Raw genomic sequence first — 27865 nt, forward strand, 5'->3', positions numbered from 1 at the left:
ATCCAAGCCACTGAGAAAGCTAGACCACCCAGTGTGCCTAAACACACTGTTGACCCAAAAGTTAGATTATAGCTAATTATTAAGTTTACAAAAATGGGTTTGCTGTCAATATGACATAATGGCACAATGTGAAACCATCAGCAGATCTTATTTGTGTTGGCAAAGTTGACGATGCTACCATTGTAGAGAATCATTGAATCTCAGAAGTTTATAGCACAGAAAGAGGCCATTCAGCCATTTTGTTTGTACCAGCTGAAAAGTAGCAATGCAGCTTAATCTCACTTTCCAATTCTTAGTCTGTGCCTTATAGATTATGGCAATTTAATGCATATCCAAGTACTCCTTAAATGTTCTGAGAGTTTCTGCCTCCACCATCCTTTCATGCAGTGAGTTCCAGACTCTCACACCTTTCTCAACTCCCCTTCAAACCTTCTACCAATTATTTTAAATCTATGCCTGTTATTGACCTCTCTGCTAATGGAAACAGGTCCTTCCTAGGCACTCTGTCTAGGCCCTTCATAATTTTATACACATCAATCAAATCTCCCCTCAGCCTCTTCTTTCCCAGTGGAAACAAATCCAGTCTATCCAATCTTTCTGCACAGTGAAAATTCTCCACTCTTGACAACATCTTCACAAATCTCCTCTGTACCCTCTCTAATGAGATCACATCCTTCCATGATGTGGTGACCAGAGCTATATGCAGCACTCTAACTCTGACCTAACTAGTGTTTTATACAGTTTCAGCATAATTTTCCTCCTCCATTGATAAATGAAAGTATGGTGTGTGCCTTCTTAACTACCTTAACTACCTGTTCTGATATCTTCAAGGTTCTGTAGACATGCACTCCAAGGTCTCCATGTTCCTCGACACTTCTCAGTATCTTGCCATTCATTGTGTATTTCCTGTCTTGTTTGTCTTCCCCAAATGCATTGTTCACACTTCTGCAGATTGAATTCTATTTGCTGCTTTTCTGTCCACCCAACCATTGATATCTTCCTGCAGTCTACTTCCTTCTTCCTCTTGGCCAATTTTCGTACCATTTACAAACTTCATGATCATGCCCCCTATATTTATGTTTATATCATCGATAATTACCACAAAAAGAACGGGACCTAGTACTGAGCCCCCTGGAACCCCACTGGAACAAGCTTTCCAGTCACAAGATCACCCCTTGACCATTACCCTTTGCTTTCTGCTGCTGAACCAATTTTGGATCCAATTTGCCAATATCCCACAGATCCCAGGGGCTTTTACTTTTTGTGACCAGTTTGCTATGTGGAACTTTAATCAAAGGCCTTGCTAAGATCAATATGGACTTCAGCAAAGGCACCATCCTCCTTGTAACCTCCTCAAAAAAATTCAATCAAGTTAGTCAAACACGACCTTCCCTTGGCAAATCTGTGCTGACTGCCTTTGATTTATCCATGTCTTTCTAAGTGATGATTAGTATTATCTCTCAGAATCTTTTCCAATAATTTTCCCTGCCTGCAATTACATTGGTCTATCCATTTCACCCTTTTAAACAATAGTACAATCTTAGCAGTCTCTCAGTCCTCTGCCATCACATCTGTAGCCAGAGACAATTGGAAATTGATGATCAGAGCCTCTACTATTTCCTGTTTTGGCTCTGGAAACAATATTTATAGTGTCTTTTAGTGCAACATCTGCCAGTAGAGTGATGTTAATGTGCCATTCAGGAATTTGATCTAAGCATGTTAATCAATAGTGCAAGAATATTGTGGACTTTAATTTTCAGGCCATTATGGTGCCTTTGTCTCTTGAGTGCTAATACAATTGTTATTTCCGGAGGTCTGGAATCTGAAGTTGAATTGAATTTGAAGAGAAAGTGTATGTTTTTGGACATGGATCACCTTAATCACTTGTTTATCTTCCCACCTTCAAATAACTGCTCTGAGAGGATAAAATGGCTCTATATTGATAACAATAAAAATGAAAAGTGATATTTACTTATAGTTCTCTAAGGTAAAATGTCAATATTTAATCAATAGGCATTCCATATATACCCAATAATCAGAATCCCGCAGCTAGATTCATACAATTGTTTAAAGAGCTGTATTGAGCAGAATGGTTGCCTTTAATACGAGTTTAAAAAATCAGATAAATGACTGATAAACTGTACCATTACCGATACTCTTTTCTTTTGCATTTAAAGCTATGCAGGTCTTGGAGCTGGCTAATGGCAAACAGGACTTGTTTTATGACTTAGTGAAGGAAACTGGAGTTTCTGCTACTCTCACTGAAGATAATGAGTACACCTTATTTGCTCCCATGAATGATGCCTTCGATGGTAAATAATTACTGTCAAATATTTCATGCAATATGCTGATTTCTTTTGCAAAATAAGCTGACACTTTGTGGTATTATGGTACAAATGCTTAATGCTTTCAGATGTCATTTCTCTGACTGCTCTTCTAAAGGGACTTTAAGCTGGATATTCTAAATGGCTTAATGCCTCTTTTAGAATAGCTGACAAAGGAATTTGACCTAAGTATATTAATCAATAGTCCAAAAATATTGTGGACTTTAATTTTCAGGTTATTGTGGTGCCTTTGTCACTTGAGTGCTAATACAATCGGTTATTTCTGAAGACAATCCTGATCAGCATAATTGTTTTAAACACTTTGGCTGGAGGAGGTGGTCCAGCCTAGGGTCTAAGTGTTAAGTGGCTAAGGTCTTGGCGTTTCCACTCCATCTAGGAGGGTGTCCCACCTCTGAGAGCTGCTGGTCCAGTCAGATGACTGGCAGCTCTCCAGTCCCAGCAGCGCCACTGAGAGCGGTGGCCACCTGCTGGGACTGCAGCCTATCCACCAGAAAGAGCAACATGGAGGCCGGATTTAAAGGTGAGTCGGGTCTGCTTTGACGGGGCCAGTCAGGCAGAAGGAGAAACAGCTTGGACCAGTAATATTATTTCCCAGATTTTACTGGTGTTCCATTTTAGTGTATGAAAGACCAGTGTTCTTATTTCCCAGTTTTTACTGATTTTTCATTCTGGGCAGTGAGAGGGCGGGGTGGGGGATGTGATGGTGGCCGTGATCATGATGCCAGTGGGGAGGAACAAGGGGAGGCAGTGATCACCTTTGGGGAGAACCTCTAGTGGACATAGGGTGACTGAACAAGACAAACCTCCGGTAAGGGGCTCTTAAGAGCCATTAATTGGGCGCTTAAGGGCCTCAATTGACCCAAACATGAGCCACACCTATTATGCTGTTGGGAAAATACCAACGGAGGTGGGTAAGTGACAGGAAAATTTCCTCCGCGCCCCCCCCCACCAGCTAGCATGCATCCCGCCTGATTTTCCGCTCCTCTGCCCACCAGCCCCATCCCCAGGTAGGGTGTAATATTTTCACCTTTATTTCTATTTGGCAACATTGAATTATCCTTATTACACTTTAGGTACAGTAAACTCTGAATGAAACAATTCTTTGACAAGTTTCAAATTAGACAATAGCCAATCTTCCAACTATTTAATTTAGGTTAGTATAGAGCTGCTAGGTGGCAGCCTTTATTAATTCATGGCAGCATGCAGTGAGACAGCAAAAAGCTTCTGTGTCACTGTTTGTATCTTCTGTTGCTTGTTGATATTAATCTCAGTGGATCTATATTCAAAATGATTGTTTATTGCTAGTTTCTCTTCACTAGTGACAAACCTCAAAATACAACATAAATCAGAGCTCTTTGGAGCTGAGGGTCTTTTGGGTGCTTTTTGGGCAAGCATACAAAAGGCACCACGAAGAGCAGCCATTAGTGCATTTACAGGCTTCTTATTCCACTTTCTGCCCCTCATTATGGTTACAGGAGTTGCCAGTAAAATGAGTACGTCAGGGCTGTGTTAATGTCCTAAAACAGCAAATTCAAATTCTGGGTTAGATATACTAACAATACTTTGGCTGTGCTCTGCTTGTTTAGTGCCCCTGCACAGAGTGGTGAGGAAAGCTGGATCGATATGTTAAAATTACACCAATTCGGACATAGTCCGCACACAGATGCTTGGAATTAATCACTATCCGCAATGTAATCTGCTTCCATTGTTAACCTATTTCTTTGTTTGAAATGCATGGTCTATTGTAAGATTAACTGAAGGAGGAGGTGTTTCCATCATCAGTACTGCTTTTAAAAATCAACCTTTAAAAAGAGTCCTGTTAACCTAGTTGATATCCTTTAGCTTCTTTTTCTGTGTTTTGATGACTTGTTCATTTAAAAAAAAATCCAGTGCGAGTGATTGATTTGAACAGTTGGAATTTGACAAGTCAAGAGGCCAAGTTAGCAGATAATGTCACCTAGGATCCTAAATTGATGATTGTACAGACTTACATTAATGTAGTTCACTCACATGGAAAACCTGGTAAACAAGTTCCCAGATATTGTCCATACTTCAGCAAAAATATTTTAGTAGTCAGTGATATATGTTCACAGTAAAGGAATGAAAGGAATAACAATTTTATTTATAAGTATATACATATGGCACCCTTTCCTTCAATAGGTGTCCTCATCAGACTATTCAGTTTTGAACTTAACTTTTCCTTTTCTATTTGACAGCGGACATTATGGGACTTGATCAACGATTACTGAAACTAATCCTGAAAAACCATATTCTGAAACTGAAAGTGGTCCTCAATGAGTTGTACAATGGGCAAAAGCTGGAGACATTAGGAGGAAATTTTCTGAGAGTTTTTATCTATCGCACTGTAAGTACACAAGGGCAGAACTTCTACATGTGTATTCCTGGGGTAGATCCAGCGGGGGTGCCAGTCTGAGATGTAGACCCCACGATTTTCCATTATGATATCCCAATACACATGTCCCGGAAGGAAAGCCGTTTCCCAAGACTGTCAAATTAAAAATAATCAGCTCTCAACCTATTCATTTAAATTATTTTCATTTCCCTTCTGTTTTAAGTACTGTTTTTAATATAAAACCATATAAGGGTAATTTAGAAGAGGCACTGAATTTGGAAAATTGAAGTTTGGTAACTCCATATTGTTCAAACAAATTGGGTGGATCCTTGAGGAGGCGACAGTGGTATTGGCCGCCGGCCGGAGAGCCAGCAAGACTCACGCATTGCCTCATTTGAGAAGACTCGCCATATCTTGTGCAAATCAGGCATTTAACAGGCCAGCGGCAGGACATCCCCTGGGATCAAGGACCCAGCAGGCAGAAATCTTGCCTACCGAGTGCTGCTGGCCAATTAGGGGCCAGCAGCTCTTCTGTACTCAGCAGTGCCACCGGGGAGGCGGTGGCTGCTGTTAGTACTACACCCACCTGAAGCTTCAGGTAGAGGAGGGGCCAGGGCGCAGGTGAATGATGGCGGGAGGGGGTTGTGGGATGGGGGGACGGGGGTCGCAGAGCGAGCAGGATGAGAGAGGTCAGCAGCAAGGACAGGAATGTGGCTCTCAGCAGGCCTGCCTACCCAATGCTGGGTCCCTGTAGGGACTCAGGGAGATTAATTTAAGCTTTAAACTTAGAAAAAAATAAATAAATAAAATTATTCAGGCATGTCCCCTCATGTGACAGTGTCACATGAGCTGAGACACGTTTATGAATTTTAATTAAAAATTTTATTTAATTTATTAAACCTTCCGGAAACCTCATCCCGCCCGTGGATGAGATTCCATGAAAAATGCGAAGGCCGCCTGGGCTCTTCACCTGCCCGCCAACCTTAAGGTTGGACGGGCAGCTTTCTCAATGGGGTTAATTACTTTACTGGTGGTCTTAACAGGCCCTTGACAGTTCGGCAGGCGCGCAGCTGACTCCGGTGCATGCTCGCCGATCGGAATGACGCGCGGTGACATCGGGGACGCACGCCCGAAGCCACCCCGTGTCATTTTACACGTTGGTGTGCAGGGGCGGGCCTCACAGGCCGAACAGAAGATTCCGCCCCTGAAATAAAAAACAGAAAATGCTGGAAAAACTCAGCAGGCCTGGCAGCATCTGTGGAGAGAGAAACAGAGTTAATGTTTCCAGTCCCATATGACTCTTCTTCAGAGCTGGAGAGAAAGATAAATGGGTTGGGTTTTATACTGTTTAGAGGGGGTGGAGCAAGGAATCAAGGGAAACGTCTTCCCTGATTAAAACATTTCTTTCTGAGGTTCCAAAGAATAATAACTTGTTTTGCAATAAGATGCAGTTGACATTGTCAGGTTATTGAAGGTAGTTTGTATTTACTTTCTGGCAGGCAGTTTGCATTGAGAATTCCTGCATGCTCAGAGGTAGCAAGGAGGGAAGAAATGGTGTGATTCACACGATCAGGAAGGTCATTGTCCCTGCGGAGAAGTCATTGCTGCAAATTCTGAGAGAGGATTCTCGCTTTAGGTGAGTATTAAGCTGTTCCAGCTGTTGGGGTTTAAGAAAGTCCTTTGTCGTGGGATGGAATCATCCCAGATTTGCACTAAGTGTGGTGGCAGGCAGGAAAAGGGATGTTTTACCCGGCGGCCGCAATGGCGGGTTTTCACGCTGTATCGTGCTATTCCCAACAAGCCTCGGCTCATTAATAATGCATTCACGGGAAACACTCCTGATCGCTGGCAGGCAGCTCAATTTGCCCGCCAGTCCCTGACCTCAGCGTTTCCTCACTCCGGGCACCATATTTAAAGTGCACCAGGTGCATGCCTACTTCATGCCCTCAGACCAGGATTGCTCCAGGTGACAAAAGCAGATGGCAGCCCCCAAATTTAGTCACGCCACTCTGGGGTGCCTGCCAGATGCAGTGGAGGGCCACCGCGATGTCATCTACCCCCAGTCTGGCCGTAGGAGGTCCACCAGAGTCACCAATCCGGCCTGGGAGACGGTGGCAGCAGCGGTCAGCGCCACTGGAGCACAGAGGATGTCAGCCATCCAGTGCAGGAAGAGGATGAATGCTCCTATCCATTTCGCCAGGGTGAGTCAACCACCTCATCACTCTCAACTCACACACTCTCAATCTCATCACACATCCACAGGGATCTCACACCTCAAGGGACAACACCACTAACTCTCACACACACCCTCACATCTCCATCAGGCTCATATCCTCTCAAGCTCGTGTCCTCATCCCGTCCATGTCTCCACTCACCACACAAACATTCCACGCAGCGCCATGTATCCTGCTCACACTCTCCCCATCTGTTTTCATGCAGGAGAAGCCTGCTCACAACAGCAGGGAGATGTCCCAGACCGTGGGTGGAGTGGCCCACATAAGGCACCTCAGTCACTTTGAGGAGTGTGCCATCACGCTGACTGTTGAGGACATGAACTGTGCCTGCAGCGATGGTGAGGTCGGAGCGAGAACCCACATGAGTATCGTGCACCACATCACCCCTCCCTCAATGCAACTATGAGTGCTCTCTCTCTGCTGCCATGCACTAATTATCTCTACCATGGTTTGCAGGGAGCTCTGCCAAGTGACAAACGCCTTCAGCCAGACAGTCCCTCAGTTCCATCCAGGTCCTCACCTCCAGCCAAGAGGACACCTCCCCTATTGAAGAGCTGAAAATTAGCAGACTGGAAGACCCATCACAGCGCTTACCCACACCCTGCACCAACGCAGAGACACACACCTCGGTGGGACCTAGATCTAGAGCAGACTCGGGTTCACAATCTGGTGGTCACCGCATGGACATGTATCCGCAGCAGGAAGAGGCAGGTTCAGCCGAGCTCCCCAGCACTCGTAGGACTTCTGGGGAAGAGGCGTCTGTGAGGTCCGAGTCAAATGATGAACCTCTGGTTTCAGCCTTCCAGCTCATCGTGGAGAGTCAGCAGAAGACGGGGAAGCAACAGACAGCTGTCACTCAGCAGAGTGGCACGTGAGTCTGAGGAGTGCGTCCGCCTGCTCTCTGATGAAGTGGTGCCCACGTGTGCATAACAAGGTCTCCATGGGAAGGTTGGCGGATGCCATGGAGACCCTGATCCAGCACAACGCGGAGATGCACGCAGACCTGCACTTCATCACGGTAGCCATGAGTGAGTTCCTGCAGTGGCAACATGAGAGGGAAACAGAGCACCTCGACACCAGGTGCTCCCCCCCCCTCAAGGATCAGGCTAAGACCCTTGGTCACCCGAAGGGAGGAGGAGCAACAGCTGAACACCCCTGGGTGATCCACTCAGGAATATGAGCCTACTGATTCCTCCGAGTCCACTTTGCGTGTGAGCCCCTCAATCTTGTCCTCTGCCATTGCAGAGGGAGCACCTGGCCGATAGGAGGACAGCAAAAGCAAGCTGGGTCCCTCAAAACCTTGGCTTTCCAGAGGATGCACACTGAAGTCATCCGAGGCAACAAGGACAACCATTGCACAGGCTGTCTCCACCTCTGCTGCGGATGTCAGGGCAACACCTAGAAGAAATGGTAGGTCTAGAAAAGTTAAGAAATTCTGATAACAAGTGGTTGCATGGGTGAACACATTTTGTCACTTTATAATCTGTAAATATATTCACTTTCACTGACTGATGTGTAATGTTGTTTTTCAGCTTTATTTACAGCCTTCGTGAGTCCTCCCACTGCATTCACCCCCACTAGCAGTTCAGCTTCACAAAGCCGGCCCACGAGTAATTCTGAAGGGAGAAGTGTGTGTGTGGCAGGACCTTTTGGACCCTCGTGCAAGCACTCTCCCACACACGCAGAGCCTTCCTCTATCACACTCATCTCAATGTCCCGAGCATTTTGAATGCTGCCTGTGGGGTTCTCTTTCAGTTGTCTATCTGAGCTGACCTGCATCTCCACCCACCCACTGATCACACTCCCATGCAGCACCTGTGCTTGTCCAACATTTTCGATTTCGACAGCCATGGTCGTTATTAAGTTTCTGATCAGCTCCCCAATCCTTTCCCTTCCCGCAGTCACCCATGTCTTTTCCCCCATCACTGTTGACCCGCCTTGCATCACCTCCCACTTCCCTACCATCACCTACCCACCCAAACCCTTTTCTTTCCAGGATGTCCAGGTGAATGTGCACACTTCCTACCTTCCTCAGAATCCCACTCCCATCCACACTGACCTCCCCACCCCCTCCTTCCCACCCCCAGGGTCTGTGTCTGCCTCCAGATCCCCACCAATCGCCCTCGCCATCCTTTCCACCGCTACCATCGCACCCTCAAGCGCCAGCCTTCCGGCTCCCTCTGCCCCATCTCATGCTCGCCATTCCCTCCTACCACGTCCAACCTCAGTTTGCTCCCCAGGAGGCAGTCATTAACTCCACAGACATCTCCCTTGCACATTCACTTGGACATAACCCCACCCTTACTCCCTCCTCCACCCTTACTCCCTCCTCCCTCTGGGCACCTTCCTCCCCCTGGACTCCTTTTCCCTCCAAACTCCTTCCTGCCCCCCCAACACCGGCCCGGACACCTTCTAACCTCTAAACTCCTTCGCCCCTCTGAACTCCCTCCCATAAACCTTCCTCTCCCCTTACACCTACCTCTCCACTTTCCGCATTCTCCCCCATTACACGCTTCTCACCCCACACTCACTCATCCCCACCACCCTGGACACCTTCATCTGCTCCCTCCCAACCTCACCAATACCCACCCCACCTCACCCTGGTACACCTTCCTCCCCCAGTCAAATCTAGAGCTCCTTCTCCCACCACCAACCCCCCCACCCCCGGGCGGTACACCTTCCTCTGCCAGTCACAGCACCCCCGCCCCCTCACTCGCTGATCATCCATAGCAGCCCAAGGCCAAGATGTTCCTTAACAGACCCCAGACATCAACGGAGACCTCCCACCTTCCATGAGCTGCTTTGGGGTGGAGCCGTGCGCACGAGGATCCACCCAGCATGCGATGCACATGCTGCTCCAGGATCTGGTAGCTGTAGGGCTCTAGCACCTCCTGCTCCGCGGATGTCCACAATGTGAGCAAGGCCCTAATGGTAAGTCCCGACTTCTGCACGTCACACTTGTCCGGACGTGTTCTGGACTGGCGTGTTTTCCCGCCAGCCTAACGGACGCTCATGCAAGCACACTCCCACGCACGCAGAGCCTTCATCCATCACACTCATCTCACTGCCCCGAGCATTTTCAATGCCGCCTGCTCAGTTGTCCATCTGAGCTGACCTGCATCTCCGCCCACCCACTTATCACATTCCCATGCAGCACATGTGCTTGTCCAACATTTTCGATTTCGACAGCCAGGGTCGTCGTTAAGTTTCTGGGAGTCGATCCCGGTCGAGCCTTTACTTTGCATCCCATTAGCGGGATGCAAAGCGGGTTCACACTGGACCTCCAGCGGGATTGGCGTTTCACCGTGTCGGACATCCCGCTGCGCTTTCACACTGGCGTGAAACCAATTTTTGGCCTTCCTCGTCATATTGTACCTCCCTCCCACCCTCCATGACACCTGATGCCAATGGTGCCGAAAAATACTGGTCGTAGGCATTTCATGGGTGCCAGTGGGTCAGTTGCTTCAACTGCCAATTGCACTGACATGCATATAACTGATCAAAGCTGAAAAAACACACCCAACATCCACTGACACAGCAGTAGCTTTTAACTTCTGGCTAACTGATTAGCAGGGTATGCCAGATCACCTGCCAGGTTCCGTAGAAGCCATCTTGGATCGGAAACGTTAACCCTGTTTTTCCTCCACAGATGCTGCCAGACCTGCTGAGTTTTTCCAGCACTTTCTGTTTTTATGCCAGGCCACCTGGCCATTTCTGGCAAAGAAGAGGTTGGAGCCCTTTTGAGGCCCAGACCTTGTCTAAGTAGAACCGCCGAGTATTGGCTGTCACACGGGCATTCTGATGCAGTGGCAGCATAGTGGTTCTATTAATGGGCTAGTAACCCAGACGTCTGGACAAATGATCTGGATACACAAGTTCAAATCCCACCACGGCAGCTAGGGAATTTAAATTCAATTAAATAAATTAAATTTGGGATACAAAGCTGATGTGACTAGTAAATGGTGACTAGTAAAATACTGGATTACTGTAAAAATCCCTCTGGTACACTAATTTCCTTTCAGGAAGAAAATCTGTTGTCCTTGCCTGGTCTGATCTACATGTGACTCCAGATCCACAGCAATGTAGTTGACCCTTAGCCAACTTCTGAGATGGCCTAGCAAGTCCCCCCATTGTCAACAAGGTGGCTCACCACCTTCTCAAGGACACTTATGGAGGGGCAATAAATGCTGGCCATATCAGTGCTTCCCCCATCTCACGAATGAATAAACAATAAAGCTTGCTGGATTTGGATTGGCACAAAGTCAACTGGGCTGGAATGTGACAGTTAGCAGCAAGGATGGGGATTTATGACCATGGAATGGGTAGTACAGTGAGACAGTAGCCCAGTTGAAATTTTTTGGGGCCCCATGCAGAACTCCAGTGTAGAACCAGAAGAAATACGTTAGCTATCATTACAAAGTAAGGGAACTTACAGTTCTCAAATTATTGAATATAGTTCCACTTTATATAGTAAATTCCCACAGGAGGGAGTAAAAGAATACGGAATCCTTGTTAATGCAGAAGAAATATGAGACTGTTCTGTTTGGGTGCTCAACTTGAATTTTCATATTACGGCCAACTAAGGGGGATGACTGCCCTTTTCCCATTTATATCTTCCTCAGAATTTTCTCTTGTTAATGCATTTTCACTAAAGTTATGATTACTTTTCTTATCAGCATATTCCTGAATCTGGCAGAATCTGCAGGGTTGACAGACCTGCTTACTGAAGAGGGAGACTGGACTTTATTTGTTCCAACCAATGATGTATTTGACAGCCTTTCACCAGATGAGCTAGAGGTGTTGACAAGTAAGAAATCAAAAATCCAAGATTCCAGTTGAAAGGTTTCAGATTTTAAAGAATGGGTTCTAGATTTAACATTTTTGCACCAATTTTATGGGCCTAAAGCAGAGGCGACAATAACTAACTGATCAATGCAGAGCTCCTGTCCTTATCCGCATGAGGTGAGGCCATCACTAAATTGGTTGGGGTCTCTTTTTTAGGCGGCCCTGGTTATATCCTGAAATGAGCACATGCTTAAATTTCAATATTGAAATGAGATGCCAGCCTTCATGTCAGAAACGCACTCCTAATTTTGTATGTTCCAATCAGAATTTGCAATACAAGGGTCTTGAACATCTTGACCAGTGGCCCTGAAAGCGACAGCTGAAGGCTACTTGTAAAAAAGGCACAAAACATGTTTTTAAATGTTGCATTTTGTGGAGCCCAAAGAAACAGGCATGGTCTTCCGGGCTCCCTAAGGCAAATGTAGGCCACCTACGGCTTACTCTCCCTCCCCTCACTGAGCACTGCCCCCAGACTTAATTATGAGGGATGAATTGATTGGTGCCTGCAGCTTGTTTGATCTAGTCTGCTTTTTTAAATCCAGACCATGGGTCTCACTGTCACTGCTTGACACTGGAATCGCATAAAGTTTGGGGCACAAAGGAAATTTGTCCCCATTTTCTTTTATTCTTATGGCTTTGTTAAAGTGTAAGCACATATTAGCATTTATTTCTTATTAGGAAATTCTCAGAAATTTACATAAAGAGAAAATCAGATGAAAATTGCCATTCTATTTTACAGGTGATAAAAATGTTCTGAGACACATCCTCTTGTATCACCTCCTCAAAGGAGTTTACGTCGGAGGTGGTATTGAATATGGAGTCACCAATGTACTAAAATCATACCAGGGCAGCAGAGTTATGGTAAAACTGGTGAGTTTCACCTTGACTACATGTACCTTTCAGCCCAGTTTACTTTAAAGCTGGAATATTCCACAGCATGTATATTCCAATCCTTGTTACACATTGAGAAAATATGTTATTACCCCAAATTAACACTTATATGTTCAAATTCTAGGCATCTATTTCTAATGTATATTTTTAAAAATCAGCTGCCAAAATCATCTCTGATTAAATGGAAGCCAGAATTCTGCCATGTAGGGGAAATTTTAGCAAGGAAACGCAGACAATGTTTTCACTAGAATAAATGATAATACAGGCCTCGTTAGAGCATATGTCCTTAATGCACAGAACAGCTAACCTTCTTACAGGGTAATGTCAGGGTCACCATATCTTCATCTGTTTCATGTTCTTCAACAAGTTCATGAAAAGCACTAAGATTGTTCCATCAGCATGGAACAATCTTAGTATTTCACTTAAGTGACCATTATTCACGTGTGAACCTTGTCGGTGAATGTCGGCAATCTTTATAACTATAGTGAGAAAGGAAAGATAGGAATTTGCAGCCAAGCTCCCACCCACAATTTTGTTCACCTGTATTTGTAACAGGGATTGCTGAATGAGAACTCTAAGCTATTTGTTGCCCATGACCCAGAGGTGCTGTGGGCACTTGCTGCACTCAACTGCTCTCACGGCTGGGATTAACTAATTCTGCACAGACTGGGGATTGACCCTGAGACCTTTCGTGTTTGTATGGCATGGCTATTCACTGGGTAAACAAACTTAACCATTAGGGGGAACTTACTTAACTTTAAAACATGAAACCAAGGAAGTTCATCTTTCACAAATTAAAAGTACATGGGTCATCTATTGTAAAAAAAGATTATTGATAAAAGGCTGGGAATGCACTCAAGTCATCAATCCTCTTTGCTTTCAGGTGAACGACACACTGTTAGTAAATAACGTGAAGTCCAAAGAATCTGATCTCATGGCAAACAATGGTGTTATTCATGTGGTTAATTCTTTACTCTTTCCAAAAGGTAAGCTTTTTGTTTTCTAGTCGGTTGAACCTCTTCCAGTTTTACAATTAATGAAATCTGAAAGGACTCAATGCTAAATGGACCCTTTCAATCTGTCTGCTGCCTGTTTGTTTGTATGTCTTTCAGAACAGTAGCATTGGCAATTTCCTCAGTTGCTGTACCTTTGATGGTGGATTACTATAAACCCGTTTTACACGGTTTACCTGGGGCTTCCTTTTATCACCTGCCAGGTTTAGAGCAGCCAATTAGGAAAACCTCAGAGGAAATTTTTCGTGTTAATACCTTGTCTCAGCACAGGTGAAGTTAAACAAAGGCTGGAATTTTTGCTCTTGTGGCAGGGTGTTTTAATATCCTTTCACAGGATGTGGGCATCGCTGTCTAGGCCAGCATTTATTGCACATCCCTAATTGCCCTTGAAAAGGTGGGTGGTGAGCCACCATCTTGAACTGCTGCAGTCCATGTGGTTTAGGAACGTCCACAGTGCTGTCAGGTAGGGAGTTCCAGGATTTTGACCTAGTGACAGTAAAGGAACGGTGGTATAGTTCCAATTTAGAGTGGTGTGTAGCTTGGAGGGGAACTTGCAGGTGGTGGCATTCCCATGCATCTGCTGCCCTTGTCCTTTTAGATGGCAGAGTTCGTGGGTTTGGAAGGTGCTGCTGAAGGAGCCTTGAGTTGCTGCAGTACCTCTTATACATGGTACACACTGCTGCCACTGTGCTTTGGTGGTGGAGGGAATGAATGTTTAAGGTGGTGGATGGGGTGCCAAACAAGGCGGGCTGCGTTTTCCTGAATGCTGTCAAGCTTCTTGAGTGCTGTTGGAGCTGCCCTCATCCAGGACAATGGGCTGGAAAGCTGGGGCCACCCCACTTCAGCTGCTCGTGGGACACATGGCCGCATTCCTCGAGGTTCAGGAAACTGAATGGTTGCTGTTGGGGATGTCCGACCCCAGGAGCTGCCAGCCAGTTGAAGGGCTGGCAGCTCAACAGTCTCAGCAGTGACACCAGGAGTGGTGGCTATAGCTGGGATTGCACCTGGGCGAAGAGGATGCCATGAAAGGAAGGTGCCTTTCCAACATGGTAAGCGGGGTCCAGGGCCAGCCAGGTAGGCCCCGACGAAAGGTGAGGATGGGGTTTGTGAGGTCAGGTGGTGCAGCTGTCATAGGGATGGCCGTTGCCACCAGAGGCCCCTCGGTTGGCCAAAGCACCATAAGCCTGCAGGGAATTGGTCATCTGGCTGCCTCCACGTGCTAAAATGCCAGCAGTAGTGGAAAGTGGCTCTTAATTGGCCACTTAAGTGGCTCATTTGGCCTCTGGATGGGAGGGTCATCCTCCACCCTCCCAGCCACTGGCAAAATGGCATGGTGGCAGAGAGATAATAGACACTCCAACCCCATGCCTTCCCCTGTTATTTTATGGCTCCCCTCTCACCGCCTCCCAGCCCATCCTCATTCCCAGAGGGCTGTTGTGATCCAGCCCAAACTGTTTGCTGATATTTTCAAGGTTCAGCATGAACCATTAAAATATGTTCCTTTCTGATATAACAACATATACTACCCCCTCCCTCCAAAAGTGTTTGAAGGGTTTAAGATGTTTCAAAACTGACATTTTTCAGAATTCATAGCTCCTAATTGCATGAAATGAAGTACAGGTCCCGGACGCCTTATCCAGCGTTCCAAAAACTGGGTCCTGTCCTGGAAAATGCAATCCTCATTAATCATTGCTGTCCATCATATCCACTTCGTGATGCGCTGATCCCCTGCTCTCTGGGTCTGAGGTTAACAGCAGAAGCCAGCCTGGTCTGCCCCTCATCCCTTCCTTTCCCCATCCTGGCTGGATCCACCTTGCAGAGAAATCAGCCCAGCTTTAAATTATTCTATTAACCCACCCCCAGGCCCCTGAATTCCAGGACCCAAAATCTGGAAAATCCCCATGTCCAGCTTCGTGGATACGAGGTCCAGTACCCATATTTCACCTTGTTCCCTTTGTCTGGATAAAGAATATCATGTACTTAAGTTATCTGTACAAATGGTCATCCTGTGTAAGTTCCACTTTGTGTGAGATGAGCTGATGCCATCACCATATGGATCGCACCACAATCCAGTTCCCTTTCGAATTAATATGGATTAATCCACAATTTAGTACTAAAACAAGAGGGGTCATTTTTGACTTATGAACCTGAACAGTGAATATTAGCATTCTACTCAATCAAAAGGGTGAATCAAAATCTTGCTCAATCCTGACAACTGCACGTGCACATTATTTCAGCATCAGGCTATGAGTGTGCAGTAAAAGGGAGTGTGGCTAGTATTTTCCCCACTTCAGTCAAAGGATGCGAAGGCTAATTGTAGATCTTCACCATCACCCAAGCTGCCTCAGTCCCAAGGATTGAACCTGAAATCCTGCTGCTTTGTATGGTGTAGGCCGAAGCAAAATGACCGATGGATGAGCATGTCATTTTTTTAATAGTATTTTCCTCTACTGTGGGCAAACTGCAAGCTAAGGGTTACATGACTGCACATTCTTGTTCAAAATAATTCCGCATTATGTTTTCATAGCCAATTATGAATGTTGCTTTTCAACTTAGTTATTAATGTAGCTGATTATTAAAGTGTTGCGAGAGTGAAGGTTTATGAACATTCAGGCCATGACTTTAAATCTTGAATCTACTTCAACAGAGCTCCCTATAGGAAATGAGTACCTGTACAGAGTTCTTACAAAAATAATCAAGTACATTCAGTTTAAGGTAAGTTTCTTTTAATTTAAAATTGGAGCATCAAAACATTTGAGCCAAGCATTTGTATTGCATAACGTTTTGCATTAGTAATAATAAATATTGTGTAGATAAGCAATATATAACCATCAACAGTGAGATACAAGCAATAGTATTATGGGGAGGGTGGCCAGTTAAATTGTGAGCAGCAAAGTCACAAGTGTGTTATGGCTCATTCCTTTGGTGGAGATATTGGCAATATATTGATCATATATTTATGCTAACAAAAATAATCTCTTTACATGATATACTTAGGATATATTTTTACATTAATTTATGTTTTTATGATGTTCCAAATTTGTGGTTTCAAATATATTTCTACGATCCACAGCATATTAGCATGGTTTAACATAATACAATGAGCTGGATTTCACAGTTAGTGGCAAAGCGATGGTACTGTCAGCTGACCTCAAAGAAAGCTGCCCACAAAGATTTAGCAATCAGTATGGTGTGTATTTCCCCTTAGTTTGAATCTGGCACCAAGTCAGAGGGGTCTCCAGGCATCCAGCAGGCTAAGCAGCCAATCACATTGGAGCATTCTCATAGACAGCAAACCGGGACATTAAAAGCCCTGATTATTCTTCACTTTTTACTATCATTTTACAGAGAGCAGAATAAAGATTGGGATATACACATGGGTTTAAAGTAGAAGCTGAAATATCATAACCAACTAAAAAAATTTTTTTTTTTAAATGTTGATTTTTTTTATCACAATTGAGAAATTTGATTTTCTACAAGTATAAAATTAGCTTTTCAGGGCAAGTGAAGCTGTTCAGTAATAATTATGAACTTGGTACCCCACTAAAAACCCAGTTACACTTCATTCAATAAGTGTAATCTTTTCAAGAGATTTTGCAGCAAGATTAATAATGACATGTTCTCATCAGTTCAGTGATTTCTAATTGATTGCATTCTGGGGGCATTCCAAAAGCTCACCCAATGGAGAAGTGCAGAATCACTTGACCACAGCTAGCGGATTTTCACCTTTTACTGCTCACTGCACACTCCAGACGTTGCTGTCATTTTCACCGTTATTAGTACCTGCAAAACCCATGCCACTATCTTGCATTTGCCCATGAAAGGTAGCTAGTAGTCATGATTTTTATCCTTATCCATGATTTATTTAGGACTTTGTGACCTTGAAATTATGTGGTCATAAAACTGGGAATATTTTTCAAAACCATAAGGCAGGTACGCAGAGTGAGAACTGTACCTAAAGCAAGTGGCCAGAGAGACTGGCAAATAATAGTTAAGCACCAGTTGAAAATCTTTTAAACTACGTAGGCTATGAGGAGGGTGGGAGAAGGGTTGGCAAAGGCAGGGAGGAAACACGATCCCAGATCAGACTTCTCATAGCAGACAAAGTAGCCAAAAGGTTGGCTTGGACTTAATACCCAGATGTGAAGCTGGAGACCAGTAATAGGTGGACAAGCGGGAATTTGAAAGGAAATGATATATACATGAATACTAGATGCACTAGGAATGAAAGGGATTGATTCTGACTTTTAGGTGACCAACCAGTAGAGTGTGTTTGTTGCCCGCCAATTCAGGTGACAAAGAGGCCTCGAGGATTTTAAGGCAACAGCTCAATTGAATCTGGCAGGCAACATATGATGTGTTAAACAGATGTTTTGGTGCAGCTTGCAGGATTGAGGCCTCGAAATCAGATCAGTGTGGCCGCTAGGTGAAAGGGCTTGAGATCACAGAGGGTGGGGGTGCCAGAGTGATAGGAGCGCAGGTTAATTTTGTGAAGGAGCAGGACTTACAAAAATAAACCAACACCATTTTTTTTGTGTCCTCTTTGGTTCCGTCATCCTTGGCACATGTGCAGGCTCCAAACAAGCTCTGCCCTAAATTGAAAATAAGGGTTATATTTATGTCATAAGACACCTATATACATGTTAGAATGGGTCTATTGCCTGAAACCAGTGGGTGCTTTGGACACCAGATGGTAGAGCCGATTAAAAATAGAGCCGGCTGTATTGCCAATGCTGGTGGAACAGTAATGCTACCGACCCCATTTTGAGGCCATTATCACCCTGGTAGCGTCAGGCAAAAGCAATCAAAATCAAGCCCACCATCTGGAGGCTGTTGTAGCAATTGAAAACTACAATGTAATGGGAATGCCAGAAGCATGGTGAGATACTGAAGTTGGATGTGAATGTAACATTCTGAGGTGTAGGATGTTTAGATGAATGGAAGTGAGAAAAGAGATGATGCAGCCTATACGCAGGGCGACTGATGGTCCCATATTTTAAGAGATTGGTCCTTATTTAGAATGTTTGCTCAGTGTCCCTGAAGGGATGCCTTTTGCCCTGAATTTCTTGGACAGCCTGCGGGAGATAGATCCTGGGAGTCTCGAGGGTGAGTTTAAATGATTTGAGCAGGAACGCAATTGATTTAGTCAGCCAGCAGAGAGATGGTAAATGTTGTGACTCAACAACATAAGTTGTAAGTTTTAGTTGATTTTAACACCCCCCCCCCACCCTGCCTGTTATTATGGTCTCAAGACTCATATCCCCACCCACTCTCATGTTGAAATCCCACCCCTCCCCCGTGAGGTCTCACACTTACCAATCTCCACCTCTGCTCCCCACCCCCCCCCCAACCCCCCACTCACAGGCCGGAATGTTCCCACCTCTCCCGCAGCGGGTTTCATGGCGGTGGGAGCAGAGAATCCAGCGGGCGGCAAGAAGTCAGTTTCCTGTGCTTCCTGCAGCCACCCGTGTCATTATTCCTGTGCCCCTCTGACCAAGGCCTGGAGGGCCCGCTGGGTGAAGCGGGGTGCAGACTTCATCCTGAAGCTCTCAGCCTTCCTCTTAGGGGGTTGCAGACATCTCTGGTGGTTTGGAGAGATTGATATTGTGTGTTGGACTGGCCTTTAAATATGAAGCCCGGACCAGCGAACCCGCCAGTTGATGAGGCGGGCGGATGAACCAGCTCCTGACCCGCTAGGTGATTCGGAGGGAAATGCGCCTCTGCATAATTAATGAGGCTCCAAGCGCGGAATCGGGCGCGGGTTGCCGCCATTACGGAGAGCGGGCTGGGGGCTGCCGAAACCACCCGGCACCGCACTTAGCTTCATTTTGGGGGAATTCCACCCACAGTCATCAGCACACCCCCACCCCCAGCCCTCCAGGTGAAGTGTCCCTTATTTTATTTCCTGAGTGCTGGTCCCCCTGCCTATAGATGAGAGTACCGGCAAGGAAAAAAAAAACTTGATCCTGTCCGAGCAGCAGGTGGGGAGCTACAGCTACATCTACAAAGAGCAAAAAAACCCCACATAATACACAAGGTATACTGCAGACCCCAGGTTAACACCAGAAGGAGAACAAATTGCTTTACACAGCGATAGAAAGAGCAGGTGAGAACTGGAATGCCGGCCGGGATTTTCCAGCCCCGTGGCGGGTGGGACCCACCCCTGGCGAGGGAGCGCCCCGCCCAGAAGCCCACTGACTTACAGCGGGACCGGAAGATCGCGGCGGCGGGGGAAGGGGTGGGTGTGGAAAACCCCGGCCCCGTTGTTTCAGTCAGCAAAATATAATCTGGGGTAACACAAATATTTTAGGATCAGAGAAGAAAAATACAATGCATGTCTGTTTTATGACCTAAGTGCATCAAGGGAGCAGCAGAAGCAGTGCTCATCCTGACCAGGTAAATGAGCCAGATAGTGGGCAGTATATCGAGTGAAGACGATGGGAGTCTCGCCTGGCAGCTGGACAGCTGGCGAGAGCACTGCACACCTCTTTCCGGGAAGATCCGCCACATTAAATATCGATCAGGCATTTAACTGGGCAATGGTGGGTCTCCCCCGGGATCAGGGTTCCCAGGGGCGCATCTCCCACCTACTGAGGGCTGCCAGCAAATCAGAGGCTGGCGTTCCTTCATTGCTTGGCAGCGCCGCCAGGGAGGTGGTGGCTGCTACCGACACAACGCCAACTCGAGGCCTAGGAGCACCATAGAGCCAGGCACATGTGACTGCAGGGGGGGTGGGGTGGGCTGGTGGTAGGTGAGGTCTCAGAGTGGGGGCCGTGTGAGAGGAGGGGAGGAAAGTCGGCAGCAAGAGCAGGAGTGGGTGGCTTTCAGCGGGCCGTCCCTTCCATGCCCGGTCGCTCAATCAGGTACTGAGTGCCTGATAATGAGGGGCCTTCGGGAAGCCCAGTTTGCTTTTTGCCTTTCCTGCACGGTAAGTCCCCCACCCCTGCTGGGTTAATAAGTGGGCATTAATTGCTGCCATGGACTTAATTGGGACAGTGACAGGAAGGAAACAAGGTTCCCACCCGCCAACCTCCCAGCTGCACAATGTAATGCTTCACCCACCATCAAACTTGCCAAAGGAGAGAGAGCATTAAATTCCACCCAGTGTACAGGAAATAGCATACTTAGCACCCTGAGGAAAAGTGACTACAAAATTATATATAAGTATATAATAATATGGAAGTCAGAAATGCCTAAGAACAAGAGCCAGTATAATTTTCAAAGGGCTAAGTGCAATATATGTGGAAACAACACTAAATAGATCGGCAGAAATGTTTTCAGTCACAATTCACTGGAGGAAAGTGAAACGCCTTTGAAAGTATAATGTTTGGTCTGCAGGATTAATGCATTTCCAAAACTTACCAAACTAATGAAGCAAACCCAAAATCAATTAACCAAATTGAAATGAAGAGGAAACTGATCTCCACAGATCCAAGCGAAAGAAAAGGGAAGGGGATCGAGGCAGAAACAGGTTAAGATGAAGAATACGGCATTGAAATGAGAGACCTAGGAAAGGAATAGCTGCAGAGGCTAAATATAGTAATCAGCAGCTTAACAGTAAGAAGGCAGTCAAGAGGAGAGTTAAAAATGATAAAAGGTGCAAATAGAATTGAAACTGAGATAAACACAAAATAGAAACATAGAGACATAGAAAGATTTATGGCACAGAGCAAAGCTATCCAGCCCATCATGTTTGAAGCTGAAAAGGAGCTATCCAGCCTAATTCCAATTTCCATCTCTTGGGCTGTGGCCCTGTAGGTTATGGTGTCTGACATGCATATCCAAGTGTTTTTTAAACGTGATGAGGGTTTCTGCATCTACCATTCCTTCAGGCAGAGTTTCAGACCCCAACCATATGCTGGGTGAAAAGAAATCTCCATTGATGCCCCTCTAATCCTTCCACCGATTGCTTTAAATCTATGCCTCTGGTCATTGAACTCTCTACTAATGGAAATAGGTTCTTCCTATCCACTCTATCTAGGCCTCCAAATTTTTTGCACCTCAATTAAAAGTCCCCTTAGCCTCCTCTGACCCAAAGAAAATAAACTCTGCTTTACCCAGTCTTTCCTCGTGTCTAAAAGTCCCCATTTCTAGAAACATCGTTGTGAATCTCTTTTGTATCTGTAGTACAAGGGTCTGGCACATAAAGGATTAATGTGGGTCTGAGTACAGTACTACCCACATAGTCATGTAAGAGAACACATGACTAGCACCTAGGGATCAGTGTAGTGTTGGACAGAGCCGTGTGTAGAAGCAAGCATGGAGAGAATGCCTAGCTTGGACCTTTCCTGTACCTATGTATAAAGTTTCTAGCAGTTAATAAATACTTACTGTTGAACTATATTTGATTATGAATACGTTAATAAGGCCAACCGAACTATGCCCAATGCCTTACAATGTATCCTCTCTAGTGTGATCATATCCATCCGGTAATGTGGTAACCAGAACTGCATACAGCACTCTATCTGCATTCTAACTAGTATTTTACACAGTTCTCTTGTAACTCCCTGCTTTTATACTGTAGCCGTCAGAGCCAATAAAGGAATATATTCTATATGCATTCTTGACCGTCTTATCTACCTGTTCTGCTATCTTCGAGAGTCTGTAGACATGCATTCCTCTGTTCCTCTGCACTTTTCTCAAAATCCTACCATTTATTGTGTATTCCCTTGCCTTGTTTGTCCTTAGCTCACACTTCTCTGGGATTGAATCCCATTTTCCACTTTTCTGTTCACCTAGTCAATGCATTGATAACTTCCTGCAGTTTACAGCTTCCTTCTCACCATCAAACGCATGGCCAATCTTTGTAAGCTCTGAAAACTTCTTCATCATGCTCCTTACATTTCAGCCTTTCATTGATATGTACCTTGAACAAAAAGTGACCCATTACTGAGTCCTGTGGAACCCCTCTGGAAACAATCATCCAGTCACAAAAACACCAGTTGACCACAACACTGCTTCCAGCCACAGAGCCAATTTTGGATCCAACATGCCACCTTTCCTTGGATCCCATGAGCTTGTTATTTACTGATCAGTCTGGGATCTTGTCAGAAGCCTTGCTAAAATCCATTTTGACTACACTAAACACACTAACCTTATTGACCATCCTTGTTATTTCTTTAAAAAACTTCATCAAGTTAGCCAGACATGAACTTCCCTTGATAAATCCATGTTGACTATCCTTGATTAATGGGTGCCTCTCTAAATGGCAATTTACAATGTCCCTCAGAGATTTTTCCAATAATTTTCCCATCATTGAGGTTAATCTGACTTGTGGTACAATGATAGTTGTCCTCAAGTCCTTTGCCACCATGCCTGGAGCCAGAAAGCATTGGAAAAAGTTACCAAAGCCTCCACTATTTCTTCCCTTGTTCCCTTAGCAGCCTGGGATACACTTCCTCTGGGCCTGATGATTTATCCACTTTCAAGGATGCAAAAACACCTTAATATTTCTTCCCTCACTATGCTTATCCCATCCAATGGGCTGAATAACACAGTCGCTCGCCGACGGCGGGTTCTGCACCCGAATGCCAGTGGCATTCTGACTTCTTATTGGAAGATGGGATGCTGTTCCTCGAGTTCCCCAAAACAAACTAGAGCAACAGCGCCTCATTTTCTGATTAGGCACTTTAAAGCCTGCTGCACTTACCAATGAGTTCAACATGAGACCATGAACTTTGTCCTCCATGTTGATATTTTTTCCCAACCCTCTCCCCCACAAGGCCACTTGTTCATAAGTTTTGTTTTCAGGGAGCCAAGACCCTTGTTCTGCTATTAACACACTCTGCTATCTGATCTTTTGCAACTTTTAACACCTGCCTTAGTCTTTAACACTATCATTACCACTCCCTTGTCTTGTGTCCATGACATCTTTGTCAAACCTCTCCTGCACTCCCACCCATCCCTGAATTTCTATTTTGCTCCACCTGCTCCAACCCCTCTCTTCAACAGTATAAAACCCATTACATTTCTACCTCTCTTCAGCTCTAAAGAAGTCACATGGACTTGAAACGTTAACTCTGTTTCTCTCTCCACAGATGCTACCAGGCCTGCTGAGTATTTCCCAGCATTTTCTGTTTTAATTTTAAATTTTAGCTAATCTCTGCCAACCATGTCAAACTTCATGGCGGGCAGAAGTTTGAAAATTCTGCAAGATTCTGCTATTGCCATGCATAGGTTTCTGCACCATCAGAGTGAGGGAGGACCCTCAGGATCTGTCCCCTTCCTGAGGAACCGCAGCATCCTGAGCCTCCCTGAGTTCCCTTCTTCCTCTCACTCTTCTCCTCCTCCTCCTCCTAATCCTCTCCTCCTTACCAGAGGTTGTGTCTCCAGCTCCAACAATCTCCATCTGTCTCAGACACTTTTCACCCCTGGGTAATGGACAAGAAAATAATCCATCAAAAGAGCCCTCTGAATCAGAGAGCTCTCCTCATGAAAAAGATCTAAAAGGTTTTTCAGTCCACTCAATTGAGCAGTCCCTGCGGTCAGTAGAGTTTGAACTGCAAAACTGAGACTGGTCTCAGCTGCAGTTTCAAAACCCGCCCACACAAGCTTGCCCTTAAAAAACGGATTCCCCACCTGTCGCACATCTCACCCTGAAGGTGTATTATTGCCCTCTGACCATATTATTGCAGTGAGATGGACAGTTGATTAGCTGAATTGCCTTTTATACTGATATTTAAATAACGTGGGTGGGTTCCTGACTTTTTGACCTGCCCGCATGCGGTATTATCAGAAACTGGTGCGATTACGTCGTAAGTGGCGCCCGATGTCATCACACCTCATAATACACCCTGCAAAGCAGGAAAGGGTCCCAATTTTGGAGCGTAAAATTCAGCCTCGCATCCCTCCTCCTTGGCTACAAAGTCTGCTTCATCTCTCTCTTTTGTAAAAACATTCGCAAAGTATTCGTTGAGAACCATACCCAGAAGTTACCTTTATGATCTCTAATTGTCCCTACCCTTTCTTAGTTACCCTGCTGCTTTTTATGTATTAGAAAGTATCTTTGGGTTTTCCTTGATTTTACTTCCCAATATTTTTTTTCATGTTCCTCTCTTTCCTGCCCTAATTTCCTTTTAATTTCATCCCCTGCACTTTCTGTATCCCTCAAGGCTTCCTGCAGCATTGAATTCATGATGTCTGACATAAGTTTTCTTTTCTTTTGCCTTATCCAATGCTGTTATGTTCTTTAACATCCAAAATAATTCCTAATGAAAGTGCTAATGTTCCAAATGGGGAAAGGAGAGGTCTCTCTCTAGTTTGTTGAATTATTACATTTCATTTTAGTTTGGCTTCTTGTGATTGTGAATATATTTTTGATGAATTCTAATCTCAGTTTGACTAACCGAGGCAAGCAGTTATGATGTCCCATTGGAAAGTGTCCAGGTAAAAAGGTAGACTGTGGAACAAAACTGTGTTTTCATTGCTTCCATAATTATCTTGCCATGCTGGTTGGGAGACTGGGAATAACATTAACCTGCAGGAGTTTGTTGTTTAGTCAGTGGAATGTAAACCTCTAGAATTTCTTATAAGGAAGGAGATTGAATAGAGTATTGTAAAACATAATGATAGAAGATTTTTATGTTTGTTTTCTTTGGATAGTTCACCCCGAATTACACCTACAAAGAAATCAGACTGCCCGTCCTCAGTAAGTTCTTTAAGCAGTATTTCTGAAATTTTGAAATTGTATTGCTGTTAATGCTTTTTACTATAAAACATTTTATTTTATAGAAATTAGTAGTTTAAGGTTTGAAATATGTAAAAGGCATTAGGTGGAATAAATAAAAAAAAAAGCAAGATGATAAAACAGAAAGGATCAGAGGATGAAGACATCATTCGAGAGATCTGCCCTTGAAATATATATTTGTCATGGTTGTCAGGACTCACCTGTCTTCAAGGTGGACTGTGTCAAACCCAGAATATTTTCAGTTCCAATGAAACTGAGACTGGACTGCCAAATTCAAGTCTCTGTACCTTCCTTAGAGAATTTTTCAGGAGTTACCAGGACCCCCCTACACAATCAGATCTAAAATCAGGCAGGATCGTGCAACAGAAAAAAGGAAAACGCTGACGGTGAGGCTGCTGCTTCCTATTGGGATTGCTTCTAGCCTTCCATTCTTTGCCCGATGAATGAAAGTGGATTGCTGAAGGGCAGTGGTGGAGGGGTGGGTGATTATTGTTGTGGACAACAGAACCCAGACCCCCAGACGATTTCCCTCCAAATTACTCCTGTTCTCATTGCTTCCTGGGGCTGCCATGGGGTAGGTGATGGAAAATTTTGGGAAGCAGTGGTAACAACTTTGAATTATTCCTGAAGAGGGAAAGGGCTTTGTGTCAGCTTCCTCTCCATCAAATCTTATCCCCCTTCCCTTATTATGTAGTCCTTGACCTACCAGGATGCCAATTTCTGGACCTTCAGGGTTTTTCTATACTTTTGCATTTCTGGACATTTCTTCTGATGCTGCCTCACCACTCGGAGGAGAATCTTGGCCCATGACTCTTTATCAGAAACTTCTCATTTCTCTATGATTTTTCCTGTTTTGGAGTGTATTCCTGCAAGTTTGGTAATTACTGAGTATGTTGTCACTCAAGTATGTGAGTGTAATGTGGGCCATAGTCTCCAGTTGAACAGTGCTGTTTTCCCTTGGCTTGACATCCCCATGTCGTAGGGAGGGTCTCCAAAGATTGGCAAGAACCTCGGGTTAGAGATGGTCCAAAGGATTATTTAGACAATTGGCAGAATGAATTCCCTGAGAGATTAATAAACTGTTAATAGAGAATAATTTGAGAAACAATTTAGAAGCCATGATGTAACTTTGATGAGAATTGATATGATGATAACCTCTGTAGGCCTATGCATCAAATGAAGTAGCCAAGAGATAGGAAAGGAACAGTTTTATAACAAATTGCTGGAGTTGTTATACCAAGTTCCTGGCAGCATTTCTTCTGCTTATGGTTTGTTTTAAATTGGGAATGTACTCTTGTATATCAACTGCTCTTCAGCTAGCATGCAATTGACATGGACAATTACAATGGAAGATGCCTATCAACCTTTGTACGCAAAAACAGTTTGCAATTTACATAACACCCACTGGCAACAGAAACAAGGCCAGAAACCAACCTGGAGTTCACCAAATGAATGACTGAAAGATTAATCAATTAGATGTGACAAAAGGACATTGCCTCTGAAAGGAAGAAAAGGGTATTTGGCGGAGCTAATACTGGAGCTGACTGTCACTTTGATGCAGATTAAAATGGCACAGTATGAACCTGAATGTGCTGAAGGAATCAGTGAACTCTGTTGGGAAATCTCGCAATTGAATAATTCCTTGTAGTTCAGGCTCAGACATCAATAGTATAATAATCATTATGGTTATACAATACACTCATAGAAACTGGGTTCCTGCAGACTTAAGGTGATCAAGCTTGACTCCTGTAGGTATTGGACATCTGACTGTCCCGTGACCTCTAACTACACGCTAGCTGCTACTCATTCTTGTGTATCCTATTTTACTCATCTATCACATGCCCATAAGACCTTCCAGGTATCTTTAAAGGACCTTCCCCTCTAAAGTAAATCATAAATGACACAAGTCATACAAAATTTATATTGAAGTGAGGTTCCTTCTCACAAAACCACCAGATTGTGACATGGTTTAACTGCTAATCGATTTAACCTGTTTGCTTTCTGATGTTATAAAGAAAATCCCTGGACCGTTCCAGATGGTTAATAGCCCATTTGCTAGCTGCAGAGTCTCTATTGTTCTGACCGATCTGATATTAACATCTCACATGGAATGTTGCTGATCTGAGTGATTGCTCTTGTTTTCCCATTGACCCAACTACTCTCCAATATTAGCACATCCCAATTGGACAATATCCTCAAGGTTTGTTTAACTTTGATGGAATATTTGACGCAAAGCAAATTCTAGCCTTTCCTCCTAATGAACTTTAGTTTTTAAACTCTGGTTCTTTTCTTCCCTTTCCCTTCCAATTACGTTCCTCCCAGCTTGTTCACCTTGAGTTTACAAATTTAAAAATTACACCATATTTACTGATAATTTTGTGGATTTTGTTAATTTTATGGGAGCTATACATACTCACGGGGACCTTCCAAAAGGCCCATATAAATAGGCAGAACCTGCCGCTCATGCAGCTGATTCTCCAACCGGTGACAAACGCCAC

At 44.7% G+C, this 27865-nt stretch overlaps 1 protein-coding gene across 4 annotated transcripts in view; it reads left to right on the forward strand.

Moving 5' to 3' along the window:
• LOC144682692 (periostin-like) overlaps positions 1 to 27865 on the forward strand; it is a 100928-nt gene that overhangs the window by 54590 nt on the left and 18473 nt on the right. For all 4 annotated transcript variants that reach the window (XM_078545287.1, XM_078545286.1, XM_078545288.1 and 1 more), the window contains exons 9-16: positions 2178 to 2312; positions 4562 to 4710; positions 6198 to 6334; positions 11609 to 11739; positions 12517 to 12647; positions 13552 to 13654; positions 16329 to 16396; positions 25283 to 25328. In XM_078545287.1, coding sequence (XP_078401413.1) covers positions 2178 to 2312; positions 4562 to 4710; positions 6198 to 6334; positions 11609 to 11739; positions 12517 to 12647; positions 13552 to 13654; positions 16329 to 16396; positions 25283 to 25328 — 900 coding nt within the window. The remainder of the gene's footprint in view (positions 1 to 2177; positions 2313 to 4561; positions 4711 to 6197; positions 6335 to 11608; positions 11740 to 12516; positions 12648 to 13551; positions 13655 to 16328; positions 16397 to 25282; positions 25329 to 27865) is intronic.

This window comes from Cetorhinus maximus, chromosome 7 (genome assembly GCF_964194155.1).
Source record: "Cetorhinus maximus chromosome 7, sCetMax3.hap1.1, whole genome shotgun sequence".
NCBI classification, from domain to species: Eukaryota; Metazoa; Chordata; class Chondrichthyes; order Lamniformes; family Cetorhinidae; genus Cetorhinus; species Cetorhinus maximus.